At 44.2% G+C, this 16,636-nt stretch overlaps 1 protein-coding gene across 2 annotated transcripts in view; it reads left to right on the top strand.

Moving 5' to 3' along the window:
- SLC9A3 (solute carrier family 9 member A3) overlaps nucleotides 1-16,636 on the top strand; it is an 83,810-nt gene that overhangs the window by 40,922 nt on the left and 26,252 nt on the right. For both annotated transcript variants that reach the window (XM_074945161.1, XM_074945159.1), the window contains exons 3-8: nucleotides 1,371-1,531; nucleotides 3,158-3,236; nucleotides 4,824-5,001; nucleotides 7,048-7,268; nucleotides 9,621-9,823; nucleotides 10,430-10,519. In XM_074945161.1, the coding sequence (XP_074801262.1) occupies nucleotides 1,371-1,531; nucleotides 3,158-3,236; nucleotides 4,824-5,001; nucleotides 7,048-7,268; nucleotides 9,621-9,823; nucleotides 10,430-10,519 (932 nt within the window). The remainder of the gene's footprint in view (nucleotides 1-1,370; nucleotides 1,532-3,157; nucleotides 3,237-4,823; nucleotides 5,002-7,047; nucleotides 7,269-9,620; nucleotides 9,824-10,429; nucleotides 10,520-16,636) is intronic.

Here is a 16,636-nt window from a genome sequence, read left to right on the forward strand (position 1 = left end):
TTGTTTTTAAATATTTCATTTTAAAATGCATTTATTTGTAATTTCTAAGGATCTTCTATATTCTGCTGACCTTCCAGTTTGAGATGCTTGCATTACTGTTCCCTGTCCTACGGTTACACTCAGAGGCTATCTGCTTCCAGGGCTATCAATCTGGAACCTTTGTTCAGCATGAAATTAAAGTGCTTTTATAGAAGAACTAAATGAAGTTAATTTCCTAGGTGAGAACAAAAACACTGAAATAAATCTTGAGTTAGTCTGATACCATAATCAATTTTCTTGAGGGTGCCCAACCGTGTGCTGCTTACTCACATAAAACTCACTTTGGCTTCAGTAGGAGTTTTGTCTGAATAAGAAGTCTAGAAATGTGCTTTGAGGACAAATTCTGCACTTAATTGCATAGAATCAGTTCAAGGGAGTTGCACCGAAGTAAGTGAGAGCAGAATTTGGCCTTTGTCAAGGTTCCTTCCCCACTCTGAACTCTAGGGTACAGATGTGAAGACCCGCATGAAAGACCCCCTAAACTTATTTCTACCAGCTTAGGTTAAAACTTCACCAAGGCACAGTCTTTGCCCTTGGATTAGGTAAAACGCTGCCACCACCAAGTGATTTAACAAATAATCAGGGAAAGGACTACTTGGAGTTCCTATTTCCCCAAAATATCCACCCAAGCCTTTACACCCCCTTTCCTGAGGAGGCTTGAGAATAAACAAGATGAGCACAAACCAGCCTTGGATTTTTAAGACCCCAAAAAACCCAGTCAGATTCTTAAAAAACAGAACTTTATTAGAAGAACAAAAAAAGGTAAGAGAACAACTCTGTAAGATCAGAATGGAAGATAATCTTACAGGCAGTCAGATTCAAAACATAGAGAATCCCTCTAGGCAAAACCTTAAGTTACAAAAAGACACAAAAACAGGAATACACATTTCCTCCAGCACAGCGAATTTACAAGCCAAAACAAAGAAAACCTAATGCATTTTCTAGCTAGATTACTTACTAACTTTACAGGAGTTGGAGGTCTTGCATCCTTGAGCTGTTCCCGGCAAAGGTATCACACAGACAGACAAAAGCCTTTTTCCTCCCCTCCAGATTTGAAAGTATCTTGTCCCCTCATTGGTCATTTTGGGTCAGGTGCCAGCGAGGTTATCTTAGCTTCTTAACCCTTTACAGGTGAAAGGATTTTGCCTCTGGCCAGGAGGGATTTTATAGCACTGTATACAGAAAGGTGGTTACCCTTCCCTTTATATTTATGACAGCCTGTAATGTAAAGAGTGTGCTACTAATTTGGGGCTGATTGCTTCAGCACCATAAGGAGATTCATTTTGCTGGTGGTTTTTTATATCTGTAAGTTTTTTGTTTTGTTTTCATAGGCCAACTCAAGATTGGGCTGCTGGACTTTCTCCTGTTTGGCAGTCTGATAGCTGCAGTGGACCCTGTGGCTGTACTGGCTGTGTTTGAAGAAGTTCATGTCAATGAAGTTCTGTTTATTATCGTTTTTGGAGAATCACTGCTGAACGACGCAGTAACTGTGGTAAGAGGATTTCATATCCAAGAGTCACCCCAGTTCTGGAGGGTTTATTCTGAACGAATATATCCACCATGGAATAAAGTGGCATATTGTCTGTGGCTCTCTGCTCATGTGTCAGCTACCACACGCAAGTTCTACTGGCATAGCTTGTCCTCCTTGTTTGCAGACATTTTGTTGCAAGTATTAATTATCTGAATGTGAAGAGGGCATGTAGGTCACATATTATGTTCCTGTTCCCTGGTTGGATAACTATAACTCTTAAAATCAGGTTTCTGGTGCAAATACTTTATTTGCCATTTCTAGTCATCATGACTATCGTGATTTACTAAATTTATTTCCTGAGGTTTTGGGGTACCCTCTGACAGTTCTTTGAACTGCTTGAATTCTTTTGGTCCAATTTTGCATATGCTCTTATTCTATGTACACCTCTCAGATACCTTCTTTGTTTATGTCATCTTGGCCTTTCCAACTTTCATCACTATTTATCTGATTGCTTCCACTGTCACTACTGATAATTTTGCTTCTCAGTGACATTCATTTATCACAGATGACAAAAGCTGCAGTGTTACCAGTTCTTCTAATTTTATTCCAAGTCTTCCAACGTGGGGTATTTTTCTTAAAGCCCCAGCTCTGGGAATCTGGAGAATCCCAAAGGAATCTCTACTTTCATTTTTTAAAAAGTTTCCAGACCTGATGGTTTCAGGGAAAAGTTTTAAAATGTGATCCCAGTGCATTGTAAAGGCCCAGAAACCAAAAAGCATATAAACAGAACTTAAAATGCACTGGTTTTAAAAATCTCATGATTTTTGAATATTCGGGGTTGGCAATACTGTGGTCAGCAGTTGGATATCTATAAATATCTGTGAGGACTACAATGTAGAGTAAGAAGAGACTTACAATACAGCCTAGCTAACTCAAGTTATTTCTGTAACATCTCATCACTAGCCCTGTTTCTGTAGTAATGAAAGTGTTATAATAATGCCCCAAATAGTATCCTCAATTTCCAAAGCACAGTGTTTAATTTTTGCCCGGAGACCCATTTGATGCTTACCAAATTAGAATTCTCTTTGCTCCAGCCTACATTTTAATTAAATAAACACTACATTGAAGAGATGTTTTGATAACCAAATTATTTTGCTTTTAATTTCTTGGTGCTTTATTTTGCCTATCCACTCCCTTTTGGATGCACAAAATCTAAAATATATATATTTTTTAACCCACAAATCACCCTCTGTGCTAAAATGATAATTATAATCCATTAAACTGCAGAATTTATCATGATTCTCACTTTTCTTCATCTTTCTTTACTGTCCATGCCTTCTTCAAAAAAAACTTCCATCAAGCACTTAGCTGCTACAGTGATAGGCTCTATGGAAGACCCTTGGACACACAGGCAGACAAAACAGCCAGTTCTTTGGATAGATATATTCTACAGATTTCATTTTTATCATATTTTGACCTCATGTTATTTGATTATGTATTCTCCAAACAGTTTTCTGCTTCAAAATAAATGGATTTTTTTTTACCTCAGTCTAACAAAATTTCAGGATTTCCCAGACCCATGCATGTGATGATTTGAATTCGCTTGATTCAGGAACAAATGCTAAGAGAAGCTACTTTTCTTTTTAGGTGCTGTATAATGTGTTTGACTCTTTCGTTGCAATGGGAGCTGATAACGTGACTGGGGTGGACTGTGTAAAAGGCATTGGTGCGTACAATTTAATTATATGTTAATCGTTGATAAGTCTGCAGGACTGTAATAATAAATCATTGTAACCCTGTCAGCTTATGGCCTTTTGTAGCAGTGTGGGATTCACCACAGCAGCACCTCCTGCTGGCCATTCTGGAATTAGCTCAAGTCCTTCCATTGGGTGCCCTCCTCCGGTGGTGTCTCCCCTGCTTTCGGATGAACCAGCAGTCTATAGTCCAGCCACTCGCTTTGGTGGCCTGCTGCAGTCACCAGTCTAGTCCCTTGCTCCAGAGGCAAACTGCAGTCTGTGTTGGCCACTTCCCTCAGGGCAAGTGAGGACATCCCTAGCACCTTATCTGCCCTTCCTCCAGGGCCTCAGTCTGGCAGCAGTCAGTCAGTCAGCCAGCCAGCCAGAAGCTCCTGCTCCTGCTCCTGCTCCTGCTCCTGCTCCTTCGGTCTGGTCTGGTCTGGTCTGGTCTGGTCTGGTCTGGTCTAGTCTGGTCTAGTCTGGTCTAGTCTAGTCTAGTCTAGTCATGGTGCTCCTAGGCAGCCAGTCCTTCTCCCTAGCAGGCCAGGGAAAGAATCCCTCTGCTCTGTTGAGCAGCCCTTTATATATGGCCCCTGCTGGCCCTGATTGGCCACTGCAACAAGTCACCTCCTGATTGGCTCACTTAGTGAGCCCTCCTCTAATTGGAGGGTTCTGCGCAGGCTCCCCCTGGCCTGTTTTAACCCTTCCTCTTCCTGGTGTGGGGCAAGTGCCCCACAACACCTTTACACACCCTTTTCCTTCCATCTCTAACCCTGAGGTTCTGTGGCACACCCCAGAAGAAGAAACCCACAATTGTACCTCCTCAATATTTGAGAACTGTAGCAGAAGAATTTTCCTCCTGAGTAGCAGCTCTGGGTGTTGGGCTTGGCCTCTGAAATCTAAGCAGTAGTTGGGTTAGATGGTTAAGACTACCTGACTTGACAACTATGCATATTTTGTTCATGATTCTGCCCTACCAGCCCTACCCTTTTGGAGCCCTTCCAGCAGAATAGTTCCTTTCCTGTAGTAGGAGGGCTTTTGTAGCTGCAGCATGGTAGTGAAAGGGTTATATAGATATATATTCCCCATCTGTTTTAACTAATCAGGATTTGACAATGGTTACCAAGCAATGTTGTCCAAGATGTTGCAGTTCTTTCTCATTCTAAGCATAGGGAAACACTGTATCATTTTATATATCACTCTGTCAATGGTAACCCATGCATATAATTTTGTATGTGGTTTGGGGGAAATTTGTTTTTGTGGCTTAATGGGGAAATTTGTTTGGGGCAAACTCTTGGATTTTGAGCAATCTCACTGTGGTGACCTCTAACAATAAATAACCTTGTGTTTCCCTGAAAACGCTGAGAATTCCACATTCATACAAAGCACTCAAAAGTGATAAATATGTGTTTAGGGTTTTTTTTCAGGTAGCTGAATTATGTCTCAGAATGATGGGGATCTAGCACCATCCCTCAACATCGTTAACCAATTGATAGGAAAGCCAGTAATAATTAAGACAGTTAGATGGTATTGATTTTTTTAAAAATCAGTTTAATTTGCATTTGTCCTTGTTTCAGTGTCTTTCTTTGTGGTGAGCCTGGGAGGAACATTTGTTGGCATTGTCTTTGCGTTCCTGGTCTCGCTGGTCACTCGCTTCACCAAGCATGTCCGAATCATTGAACCTGGATTTGTGTTTGTGATCTCATACCTGTCCTACCTCACAGCAGAGATGCTTTCTCTTTCTGCCATCCTTGCGTAAGTCTTTTATTTTATTGTTCTCCCTGGCAGGGCTGGAGACGGAGTGTGGTTTTCAAAATCAATGAAATGTTAGATTTAAAGCACAGAGGCAAACTAGAGAATATTACACGTGAAAAAACAAAGACCTGGTCTGAAAATCATGATAATAAGTAAGCAATGGGTTACAGATCTAAAATACAGCCTTGAAAAGGGGTGAGGTTTCCAGGGTCCGCTTTGCAGCGTGAGGGCCCTTATTGTAGAATATACTTATTTGTTGGTCACATATATGAATGCTAGTGCTTTGATCGTAACTGTTGGTATCGATTCAAATTTTCATTCTGCCGCAGAATTTGTGATTAACACAAACATTTTCTAAAGCATGAGACAAAGGAGAGTGTTGCTCTGACATGCTGTGCTCTCCGCTTACAAATTTTAAACCGTCAAATTTTATATTATTCTTTTAAACTTTCTCCACATGGCCAATTCCCCGGCAATCAGCTAACTACATGTCAGGACAGGCAGAGTAAATTTGCCTGCCCTGTATTGAATCCTGTTAGGGGGCTTATTCCTTCACCCACTTACTTCCCTGGTTCTTCTCGCATGAACAGAGAGCAACAATACCCGAAGTCCAAAGGTGCAAACAATTCGATGTTTATTGGGGTGAACTTCCAGCAAGCATGATTCCAGTTTCCTTCCTTAGTATCCTCCTTCCCAGCTCTGACACCACAGAGCCTTACACCTGTGTCCCTGTTCCCATTTCTCCCTTTAACCAAACAGGATTCCAGTTTCCTTACTCCCATTCCCTGTTCCCATTTCCCCCTTTAGCAAAACATGGTTCCAATTTCCTTACCCTCATTCCCTGTTCCCATTTCCCCCTTTACACACACCCACCCCCTCCCACCAAGGCCCCCTCACTTCCTCATTGACTACAGATTATATAGTAAAACTTCAGTTCTGCTTAGCTATACCTTAACCAATCATTTTCCTGAAATTTAACTAACCAATCCTAACATATTGTAACATGATTATGTAACCAATTATATCCCACCACCTTAATTAGTTTACACCCAGCAAAATTAATTATACAGCAGACAGGAACAATCACAGAAGCAGACAGAGATTATACAGACAAACAATAACAAAGTGGGAACTATAATGACAAAACAATACAGAAGTGAGGATTTCACATCCCAGTATTGATAAGTGAGTTCTTGCCAGACAGGATGCTGTTTCCTTTTTACATTTTCTAGGCACTTCCCTTTCTCTGGAGGTGATAGGCATTATCAGGACAGGATTGTATTCCTAACAGCCCAATAGCACCTTCTTTCAATGTGACTAGTTTGGAATGTGAGGATGTGACCTGTCGCTTCCTAGCTTATGGCTGCCTCTGCTGCTTAGCCAAAGGCCTTAGCCTAAGCACAGGGCCTCAGACTGTCACAGTAAGAAAAGGCCCTTACACCGGCAGACAGTGATTTTGATTCTCTTTTGTACCTCTATAACTAGCCAAGTGATAAGAATACATCTAAATTCTTAGAGTACAGGAAATTCTTAGAGTACAGGCCTTTACAGACAGGCCTGAATATCTATATCCTAACAAATCCCAGTGTGATTTTTGCCCGCTGCTGTACATTGGTTCTGAGCATACCTTCCATCTCAGTTTTGCCTATCCACTTTCAGTTGTTATTAGCCGCTACTGTTTCACAGGCTCTCAACCAGAGCAACACCATAGCCAGTATTTTCAAGATCTGAAAAACCTACTGCAAATGTCAACTTAGGTTTATATCTAATGTAAGCTTTAAAGTATTGACTGTGAAATAGTATGGAAAGTTGAAAGGCAGAAGAAGCTGGAGTTTTTTTATGATCTAATGAAACATTATTTTAGGGGGTGGGTGTTTGTGGTATGTTTTCTTCACAGTTCAGACTCTACAGTATTCATTTAGATGCATTTATTTATTTCAAGAATACCAGTTGGAAGCTTTTTTTCCCTGTCTGGCAACTGAAGTAGAGAGAGAAATACATTGCAACAAATATTATTATTCAAAGAACTGATGGGCTTCTTTTCAGGATAACTTTCTGTGGTGTCTGCTGTCAAAAATACGTCAAGGCTAATATTTGTGATCAGTCTTCTACCACCGTGAGGTACACCATGAAAATGTTGGCAGGTGGATCTGAGACTATTATATTCATGTTCCTGGGAATTTCAGCTGTAAATCCAGACATCTGGACTTGGAACACAGCTTTTATACTATTGACTTTGGTCTTCATCTCAGTGTACAGAGTCATTGGTAAGAAAAACTGTCGTTCAGTTTTTGCAGTGTTGATGTAAAACATATTTTCATGCTATATGGGATCATGGCATTTAGGGGCTTGTGTTTTTTTATATGCACCCATAGTTCTCAGTAATCTCAGTTGAAGTTATTACTACCGATGGTGGGTAGGAGAATAGATTCTTTAGTAAGCTTCATCACTTGCTGAAATCATAGACAGTTTTAATAAGATGTTTCAGGTAGCACACCTGAGTTGCCCAAGGACTAATTTCCTGGACTTTGGTGGCACTGGCAAATCTCTAGATCAAACGGACCTTATGCTACAACTTCTACCTAAACAAAAGACTTGCACTTTTTGTCAACCATCTCTTTACTCCTCCCTCTTCCCTTAGCTCTTTTAATTCTATAATTAAGAGATTATATTAAGCTAATTTTATGTTTGGCTTCAAGCTTGAGACATGGTGATGTAAGGCCCTACACAATTATAGCTCGTATTCACTGGTATATGGTGCAAGAGATTTCCAATGGCTGGTGAGAAACAAAGAATGAGAGGCAGTGCTACTGCACCCATTTGGTGTACTGCAAAGGAGCAGGGATTAGCTGTCGTTTTATTGGCACGACATAAATGATTCACTTTCAACTACATCAAATTCCAAATGATGAATAAGAATTTGCTAGGGTGTAGCTTATGTTCAAGTCTGTACTATTTAATCATTGTGTTATTAAGTGGCAAAAAAAGACAGCCATGTAATATAATAAAGTACTCCTTGAGCAGAATGTACACACGCACATTCACATACACTGACACCCAGGAAAGCATTAAACAAAACTTGGCTCGTGAAGGTTCAAATACCTCCAGTTCAAAGAAAATACAAATAATACCCTATAACTAGATGGTTGCTCTTGCCTTTTTGGTTGGAGCCTCCTGGCACATGAGTGGAGGGTCTAACCCTATGTCCTTCCAGATAGCATTTCTGCATAGCAAACTGATATAGTCTAATCAACCACCGGGGTTGTGTGCCGCTTCAATAAACTGTTGCATCCTTGACTGTTAGCATTTTTGATATAATCCTGGGTAACTAATGGTGTTGCTGTATTGCTGGAATATACACAGGGGCTCTCAGTAAGAGTCATCATCAGTAACCAAAATAAAATTTAAAAATATCAACAATGACAATAAGTGTCAGTGAAGTAATTAAACTAGATGGTTGATTAAAAACACTGGAGATATGGTGATGTCAGGCATTACATAATTACAGCTCATGTTCTCCTGGAGGAACCACAGTGGTGACCTGAATTTCTTTAGAAAGATCCCTCCCACCAGCAGGCATGGGTCACAATCTGCACTCCTGAGCACAGGGACTATTCCTGGGGAGAAGTGCACAGAAGGGGAGGGATGCCTTCCTCTGCTGCCCTACCACAGAGGGGAGCACACAGTGGGTGCACCCCTGTATGGGATGATGAAGCAGTCACTTCCTCTGCACAGCTGGAAGCTCCATGAGGCATTGTACCTTCTTGAGCTTCAAGTCCCCACCAGGCTCTTGCAGAGGGATACGTCTCTGCAAGGACGCTAATGTAGTGTGTTGGTGTAATGCCACAGTTTAGACCCCAAGACACAATGGTATGCAATCAAAAAATCTGCAGTATGACATGTTAATGGTATCACATTGCCTCCCAAAATCAACCCCGTTATAGCATCACTGTCTTCTTGAAAATAACAGGGTAAAATGTTATAAATCATTTCTTACTGCACTGGAAATTCTCCTCTACTCGTCTTCCTCTGTTAAATTTCAAGTACCACCACCCAGGAGGCCAGCCTGATGATATAATAGTGCATTGTGTTGCCATCAGGGGATGTGAAATGGGGTCCTTACGGACTATGGCAGTGGAGAGCTGAAGAGATATAGGGTGAAGTCTTGGCCTCACTGAAGTCACTGGGAGTTTCAATGGTCATGGGGGGTGGGTGGGAGGGTCCCAGAGCTCAGGCTCCAGCCAGAGCCCTGAAGTCTACCCAGCAATGAAACAGCCCCGCAGCCCCAGCCCTGTGAGCCCAAGTCAGCTGCGGGTTTTTCTTTGCTGTGTAGACATACCCAGTGGGGCCAGAATTTTGCCCAGTGTTCCCAAACTGCAGGGATATCACTCCTGAATTAACCCTTCTGGCCAACGCTCAGAGCAGGGATGCTGATTGCTGGAGAGAGCTGCATCCTTTTCCTTTGGTTGGAAGTGAGGGGGATCGTCACAAGGATGCAGGACCTTAGAACCTACTGAAAGGAAGAGAGTAATAAATGTAACAGAGAGTTTGTTTTTAAAGGAAGATGGTTAATCTATTTCTGTTACACTTCAGTGAGCCTGTGACTTTTGTTTTTATAGGTGTAGTGATACAGACATGGGTTCTAAACCACTACAGAGTGGTCCAGCTGGAAATAATAGACCAAGTGGTAATGTCGTATGGTGGACTACGGGGAGCTGTTGCTTTTGCTCTAGTCGCACTTCTGAATGAGAATAAAGTGAAGGAAAAAAACCTATTTGTCAGCACAACTATCATTGTTGTGTTCTTTACCGTTATATTCCAGGTAATTCAATTACTTGATTCTGCTTCTTAAAAAGAGGAGGAGGAGGTCCAAAAGGTATGGACGTGCCCCTCCATTTAAAGCAGTTCTCAGCTGCAGGTGAGGTACTGTTTCAGTGAGCCAAAAACATAATTGGCTCTGTAATTTTAGTAGCAAAGATCCCATTTTATGTTTTCACGTGGCCCCACAGGGGACAAAACACAATTTGCTGTGTGCTAAAAACTGTTCAGCCTTAACAACTGCAGTGTATTAATAGAGCTCAGGTGACTATTTGAACGGGTACCCGTCCCGTCAGCTGAATACCCAAGGGAAGCCTCCTTTTTACTGGGAGTTCCAAATAGTAAACTGCTTTACCATATGCACTCTGATGCATGTTTTTGAAAGGCATAAAAAAGAAATGGAAAAAACATAATTCTCCATGAAATCACAATTTCTGACGAAATAAATCAACATTTGCTTAAGTGGAACTAAGCTGACTGACACCGGCTAAGGATCTGGCTCAGATAGATTATAATGTTCTTAACATGTCAGAATTTCAGAACAGATTGAGAGTAGATTTATATTCTTGTAAGATGATTTTGAAATTTTTATTAATGTCTTGTTATCTAGGGTTTGACAATCAAGCCTTTGGTACAGTGGCTAAAAGTGAAGAGAAGTGAGCACCGAGAGCCCAAACTGAATGAGAAACTCCATGGCAGAGTAAGATTGTAACAGCAATATCATGGGGGTTTGTGATTGCAGTAGAGATGGTCAAAAACCAGGAAAGAAAAAACGATTTTCCCTTTTGACAAAAACTAATTTCAAGATCAAAATAATTTCTACCAGCTCTATAATTAACTGGCTTGCCCAGTTGTTTTCTGGTCACTCTTTGCATTGCTTGGGGGGATGCCCAACAGGCCAAGTTTTTACTTCCTAAACCCTCAGGGGATGGGAGACAACTTGCTCAGCCTTGTGAGGCAATGGTGCCCATGAGCCTTCATCTGGAAAAATTAGTGGTTGGAACATAGGGGCTTGACTTTGAGCAGGTCAATTGAAGCATATGAAAATAAGTTTACTGTAAGGACAAAACTTAAACTCTAAATATTGGTTTATCTGTGTACGGGACAATTACCGGGTAGGCAATTAGGAGAACATATAACTTGCATGTTACATAAACAGTAGTGTATAGTCTAGTGTAAGTGCTAATTTACAAATTAGTACAGACCGATTTCTAATCAAGACTGAATGCTGTTCACACCCCATATGTCTTGCACCTTTGCAGTCCTAGAATTTGAAGGACTCTTCATCTTCAGATCTCTTGAAATTCGCCTTTAGGAGAAGGTCCTAATACACTTTTTCTATAACTTCTTCCTGTACTGAATATTTTCATAGCGTTCAAGACCAGAAGGGACCATTAGATCATCTACTCTGACCTCCTGTATATCACAGGCCATACATTTCACCCAGTTACCCTGGTATTGAACCCAATAATGTCAAGTCTGCATCATTCTGATAGTTTTAAAACTAGAAGTTACCTAGTGTGAATTAGTAAGTTATACTATGGATAAGTTATACATGAGGGAAAGGCAACCAATTAAGCATGTTAACAGCTCAACTCATGAACTCAGTACTTACCTGTGTCTGAAAATTTAGTGAAAACAAGAACTCCTGATGTGGCCTTAAGTTTTTCCATTAGACAGAGTGCCAAGTCTGACAGGTGTGTCCCATCTACCTCTTCCTCTTTGGAAACCTTAGTCTGGTCCTGCGAATACCACTGTGGCCCCCTGCTGGATCCTTAAGTTTCAGTGGACTCCAGTTCTAATGCTACTGAATACATCTGATCTTGAGCACACTTTTGCTTGTCAGCTGAGATGGTGTTTGTCTTCAAGAGAGATGAGAGGAAAGCTTACAAAATACTCATAACAAAGGCAAAGAAGGAAAAGAACACAAAACACCCAGAAGTAGCCTATATATTTTGTTCTTTCCAAGTTTTCCGCCACATAAAATAATACCTTCCAGGTGTGTATCTGTGAAGTACCTTTGGTGTGTGAGTAACAAGTTGAGGGCTATGTTATGGCATTAGCCATAGCCCTTCTTTAGATGCAGTGCAATGCTGCACCACTACAATGTGAGTTCCAGTAGGGATTGTGTCTCAGCCCTGGTCTACACTAGGACTTTAGGTCGAATTTAGCAGCATTAAATCGATGTAAACCTGCACCCGTCCACACGATGAAGCCCTTTATTTCGACTTAAAGGGCTCTTAAAATCGATTTCCTTACTCCACCCCTGACAAGCGGATTAGTGCTTAAATCGGCCTTGCCGGGTCGAATTTGGGGTACTGTGGACACAATTCGATGGTATTGGCCTCCGGGAGCTATCCCAGAGTGCTCCATTTTGACCGCTCTGGACAGCACTCTCAACTCAGATGCACTGGCCAGGTAGACAGGAAAAGAACCGCGAACTTTTGAATCTCATTTCCTGTTTGGCCAGCGTGGCAAGCTGCAGGTGACCATGCAGAGCTCATCAGCAGAGGTGACCATGATGGAGTCTCAGAATCGCAAAAGAGCTCCAGCATGGACCGAACGGGAGGTACGGGATCTGATCGCTGTATGGGGAGAGGAATCCGTGCTATCAGAACTCCGTTCCAGTTTTCGAAATGCCAAAACCTTTGTCAAGATCTCCCAGGGCATGAAGGACAGAGGCCATAACAGGGACCCGAAGCAGTGCCGCGTGAAACTGAAGGAGCTGAGGCAAGCCTACCAGAAAACCAGAGAGGCGAACGGCCGCTCCGGGTCAGAGCCCCAAACATGCCGCTTCTATGATGAGCTGCATGCCATTTTAGGGGGTTCAGCCACCACTACCCCAGCCGTGTTGTTTGACTCCTTCAATGGAGATGGAGGCAATACGGAAGCAGGTTTTGGGGACGAAGAAGATGATGATGAGAAGGAGGTTGTAGATAGCTCACAGCAAGCAAGCGGAGAAACCGGTTTTCCCGACAGCCAGGAACTGTTTCTCACCCTGGACCTGGAGCCAGTACCCCCTGAACCCACCCAAGGCTGCCTCCTGGACCCAGCAGGCGGAGAAGGGACCTCCGGTGAGTGTACCTTTTAAAATACTATACATGGTTTAAAAGCAAGCATGTGAAAGGATTACTCTGCCCTGGCATTCGCGGCTCTCCTGGATATACTCCCAAAGCCTTTGCAAAAGGTTTCTGGGGAGGGCAGACTTATTGCGTCCTTCATGGTAGGACACTATACCACTCCAGGCCAGTAACACGTACTCGGGAATCATTGTACAACAAAGCATTGCAGTGTATGTTTGCTGGCGTTCAAGCAACATCCGTTCATGTGTTATCCTCAGGAGAGTGAGATATAATCCATGGTCACCTGGTTGAAATAGGGTGCTTTTCTTCAGGGGACACTCAGAGGAGCCCATTCCTGCTGGGCTGTTTGCCTGCGGCTGAACAGAAATGTTCCCCGCTGTTAGCCACAGGGAGGGGGGAGGGTTGAGGGGGTAGCCACGCGGTGGGGGAAGGCAAAATGCGACCTTGTAACGAAAGCACATGTGCTATGTATGTAATGTTAACAGCAAGGTTTACCCTGAAAGAGTGTAGCCAGTGTTTTATAAAATGTGTCTTTTTAAATACCGCTGTCCCTTTTCTTTTCTCCACCAGCTGCATGTGTTTCAATGATCACAGGATCTTCTCCTTCCCAGAGGCTAGTGAAGATTAGAAAGAAAAGAAAACGCACTCGAGATGAAATGTTCTCCAAGCTCATGCTGTCCTCCCACACTGACAGAGCACAGACGAATGCGTGGAGGCAAATAATGTCAGACTGCAGGAAAGCACAAAATGACCAGGAGGAGAGGTGGCGGGCTGAAGAGAGTAAGTGGCGGGCTGAAGAGAGGGCTGAAGCTCGAATGTGGCGACAGCGTGATGAGAGGAGGCAGGATTCAATGCTGAGGCTGCTGGAGGACCAAACCAGTATGCTCCAGTGTATGGTTGAGCTGCAGCAAAGGCAGCTGGAGCACAGACTGCCACTACAGCCCCTGTGTAACCAACCGCCCTCCTCCCCAAGTTCCATAGCCTCCACACCCAGACACCCAAGAACGCGGTGGGGTGGCCACCGGCCAACCAGCCACTCCACCACAGAGGATTGCCCCCAAAAAAGAAGGCTGTCATTCAATAAATTTTAAAGTTGTAAACTTTTAAAGTGCTGTGTGGCATTTTCCTTCCCTCCTCCACCACCCCTCCTGGGCTACCTTGGTAGTCATCCCCCTATTTGTGTGATGAATGAATAAAGAATGCATGAATGTGAAGCAACAATGACTTTATTGCCTCTGCAAGAGGTGATCAAAGGGAGGAGGGGAGGGTGGTTAGCTTACAAGGAAGTAGAGTGAACCAAGGGGCGGGGGGTTTCATCAAGGAGAAACAAACAGAACTTTCACACCGTAGCCTGGCCAGTCATGAAACTGGTTTTCAAAGCCTCTCTGATGCGTACCGCACCCTCCTGTGCTCTTCTAACCGCCCTGGTGTCTGGCTGCGCATAACCAGCAGCCAGGCGATTTGCCTCAACCTCCCACCCCGCCATAAACGTCTCCCCCTTACTCTCACAGATATTGTGGAGCACACAGCAAGCAGTAATAACAGTGGGAATATTGGTTTCGCTGAGGTCTAACCGAGTCAGTAAACTGCGCCAGCGCGCCTTTAAACGTCCAAATGCACATTCTACCACCATTCTGCACTTGCTCAGCCTGTAGTTGAACAGCTCCTGACTGCTGTCCAGGCTGCCTGTGTACGGCTTCATGAGCCATGGCATTAAGGGGTAGGCTGGGTCCCCAAGGATACATATAGGCATTTCAACATCCCCAATGGTTATTTTCTGGTCTGGGAATAAAGTCCCTTCTTGAAGCTTTTGAAACAGACCAGAGTTCCTGAAGATGCGAGCGTCATGTACCTTTCCCGGCCATCCCACGTTGATGTTGGTGAAACGTCCCTTGTGATCCACCAGAGCTTGCAGCACTATTGAAAAGTACCCCTTGCGGTTTATGTACTCGCCGGCTTGGTGCTCCGGTGCCAAGATAGGGATATGGGTTCCGTCTATGGCCCCACCACAGTTAGGGAATCCCATTGCAGCAAAGCCATCCACTATGACCTGCACATTTCCCAAGGTCACTACCCTTGATATCAGCAGATCTTTGATTGCGTGGGCTACTTGCATCACAGCAGCCCCCACAGTAGATTTGCCCACTCCAAATTGATTCCCAACTGACCGGTAGCTGTCTGGCGTTGCAAGCTTCCACAGGGCTATCGCCACTCGTTTCTCAACTGTGAGGGCTGCTCTCATCTTGGTATTCATGCGCTTCAGGGCAGGGGAAAGCAAGTCACAAAGTTCCATGAAAGTGCCCTTACGCATGCGAAAGTTTCGCAGCCACTGGGAATCGTCCCAGACCTGGAACACTATGCGGTCCCACCAGTCTGTGCTTGTTTCCCGAGCCCAGAATCGGCGTTCCACAGCATGAACCTGCCCCATTAGCACCATTATGCATGCATTGGCAGGGCCCATGCTTTCAGAGAAATCTGTGTCCATGTCCTGATCACTCACGTGACCGCGCTGACGTCGCCTCCTCGCCCGGTAGCGCTTTGCCAGGTTCTGGTGCTGCATATACTGCTGGATAATGCGTGTGGTGTTTAATGTGCTCCTAATTGCCAAAGTGAGCTGAGCGGCCTCCATGCTTGCCTTGGTATGGCGTCCGCACAGAAAAAAGGCGCGGAATGATTGTCTGCCGTTGCTCTGACGGAGGGAGGGGCGACTGACGACACGGCTTACAGGGTTGGCTTCAGGAGGCTAAAATCCACAAAGGGGGTGGCTTTACATCAAGGAGTAGTTCAGGCAGGACTTCACGGAGGGTTCCAATAAGAAATGGTGTACCTAAGTTATTGTTCTTATTGGAACAAGGAGGTTAGCCTGGCCTCTGATTGATACATGGCTAGATCTACCTCGCAGCACCTTCTCTGTGAGTGACTGCAGTGTGACCAAGAGGAATGAGTCCCCTAGACAGGGCAGGAGGCAAATGAGTACAAAACAAATCTGGTCTATTTCTTGTTTTGATCCACTCCATCTATCTTTTACATCTTTGGCTGGCAGCAGACGGTGCAGAAGGACTGCAAGCCATCCTCATCTCTTGCCTGCCTGGCAGAAGATGGCACAGTACGATTGCTAGCCATCGTCATCTCTTGCCTGCCCGGCAGAAGATGGTACAATACGATTGCTAGCCATCGTCATCTCTTGCCTGCCCGGCAGAAGATGGTACAATACGACTGCTAGCAATCCGTATTGCCTGCCTGCTCACCATTAGACGGTTCAATACGACTGACTGCAGGACTAAAGAGAATGACCTGGTCAAGTCACCAAAAATTTAGTCCCTGCGCCCATGTCTGCCCAGGCGCTCCCAGCCGACGTGGCCAGGAGCACCTCGGACATGACGAGGACGGCTACCAGTCATACTGCACCGTCTGCTGCCAGAAGGCAATGGGTTGCTGCTACTGTGTAGCAATGCCGTACCGCGTCTGCCAGCACCCAGGAGACATACGGTGACGGTTACCTGAGCGGGCTCCATGCTTGCGGTGGTATGGCGTCCGCACAGGTAACTCAGGAAAAAAGGCGCGAAACAATTGTCTGCCCTTGCCTTCACGGAGGGAGGGAGGGAACGGGGGCCGGACAATATGTACCCAGAACCACCCGCGACAATGTTTTAGCCCAATCAGAGTGCTCCATTGTGACTGCTCTGGACAGCACTCTCAACTCAGATGCACGATTGTTTGCCGTTGCTCTGAGG

This window comes from Natator depressus, chromosome 2 (assembly GCF_965152275.1).
Source record: "Natator depressus isolate rNatDep1 chromosome 2, rNatDep2.hap1, whole genome shotgun sequence".
Taxonomy (NCBI): domain Eukaryota; kingdom Metazoa; phylum Chordata; order Testudines; family Cheloniidae; genus Natator; species Natator depressus.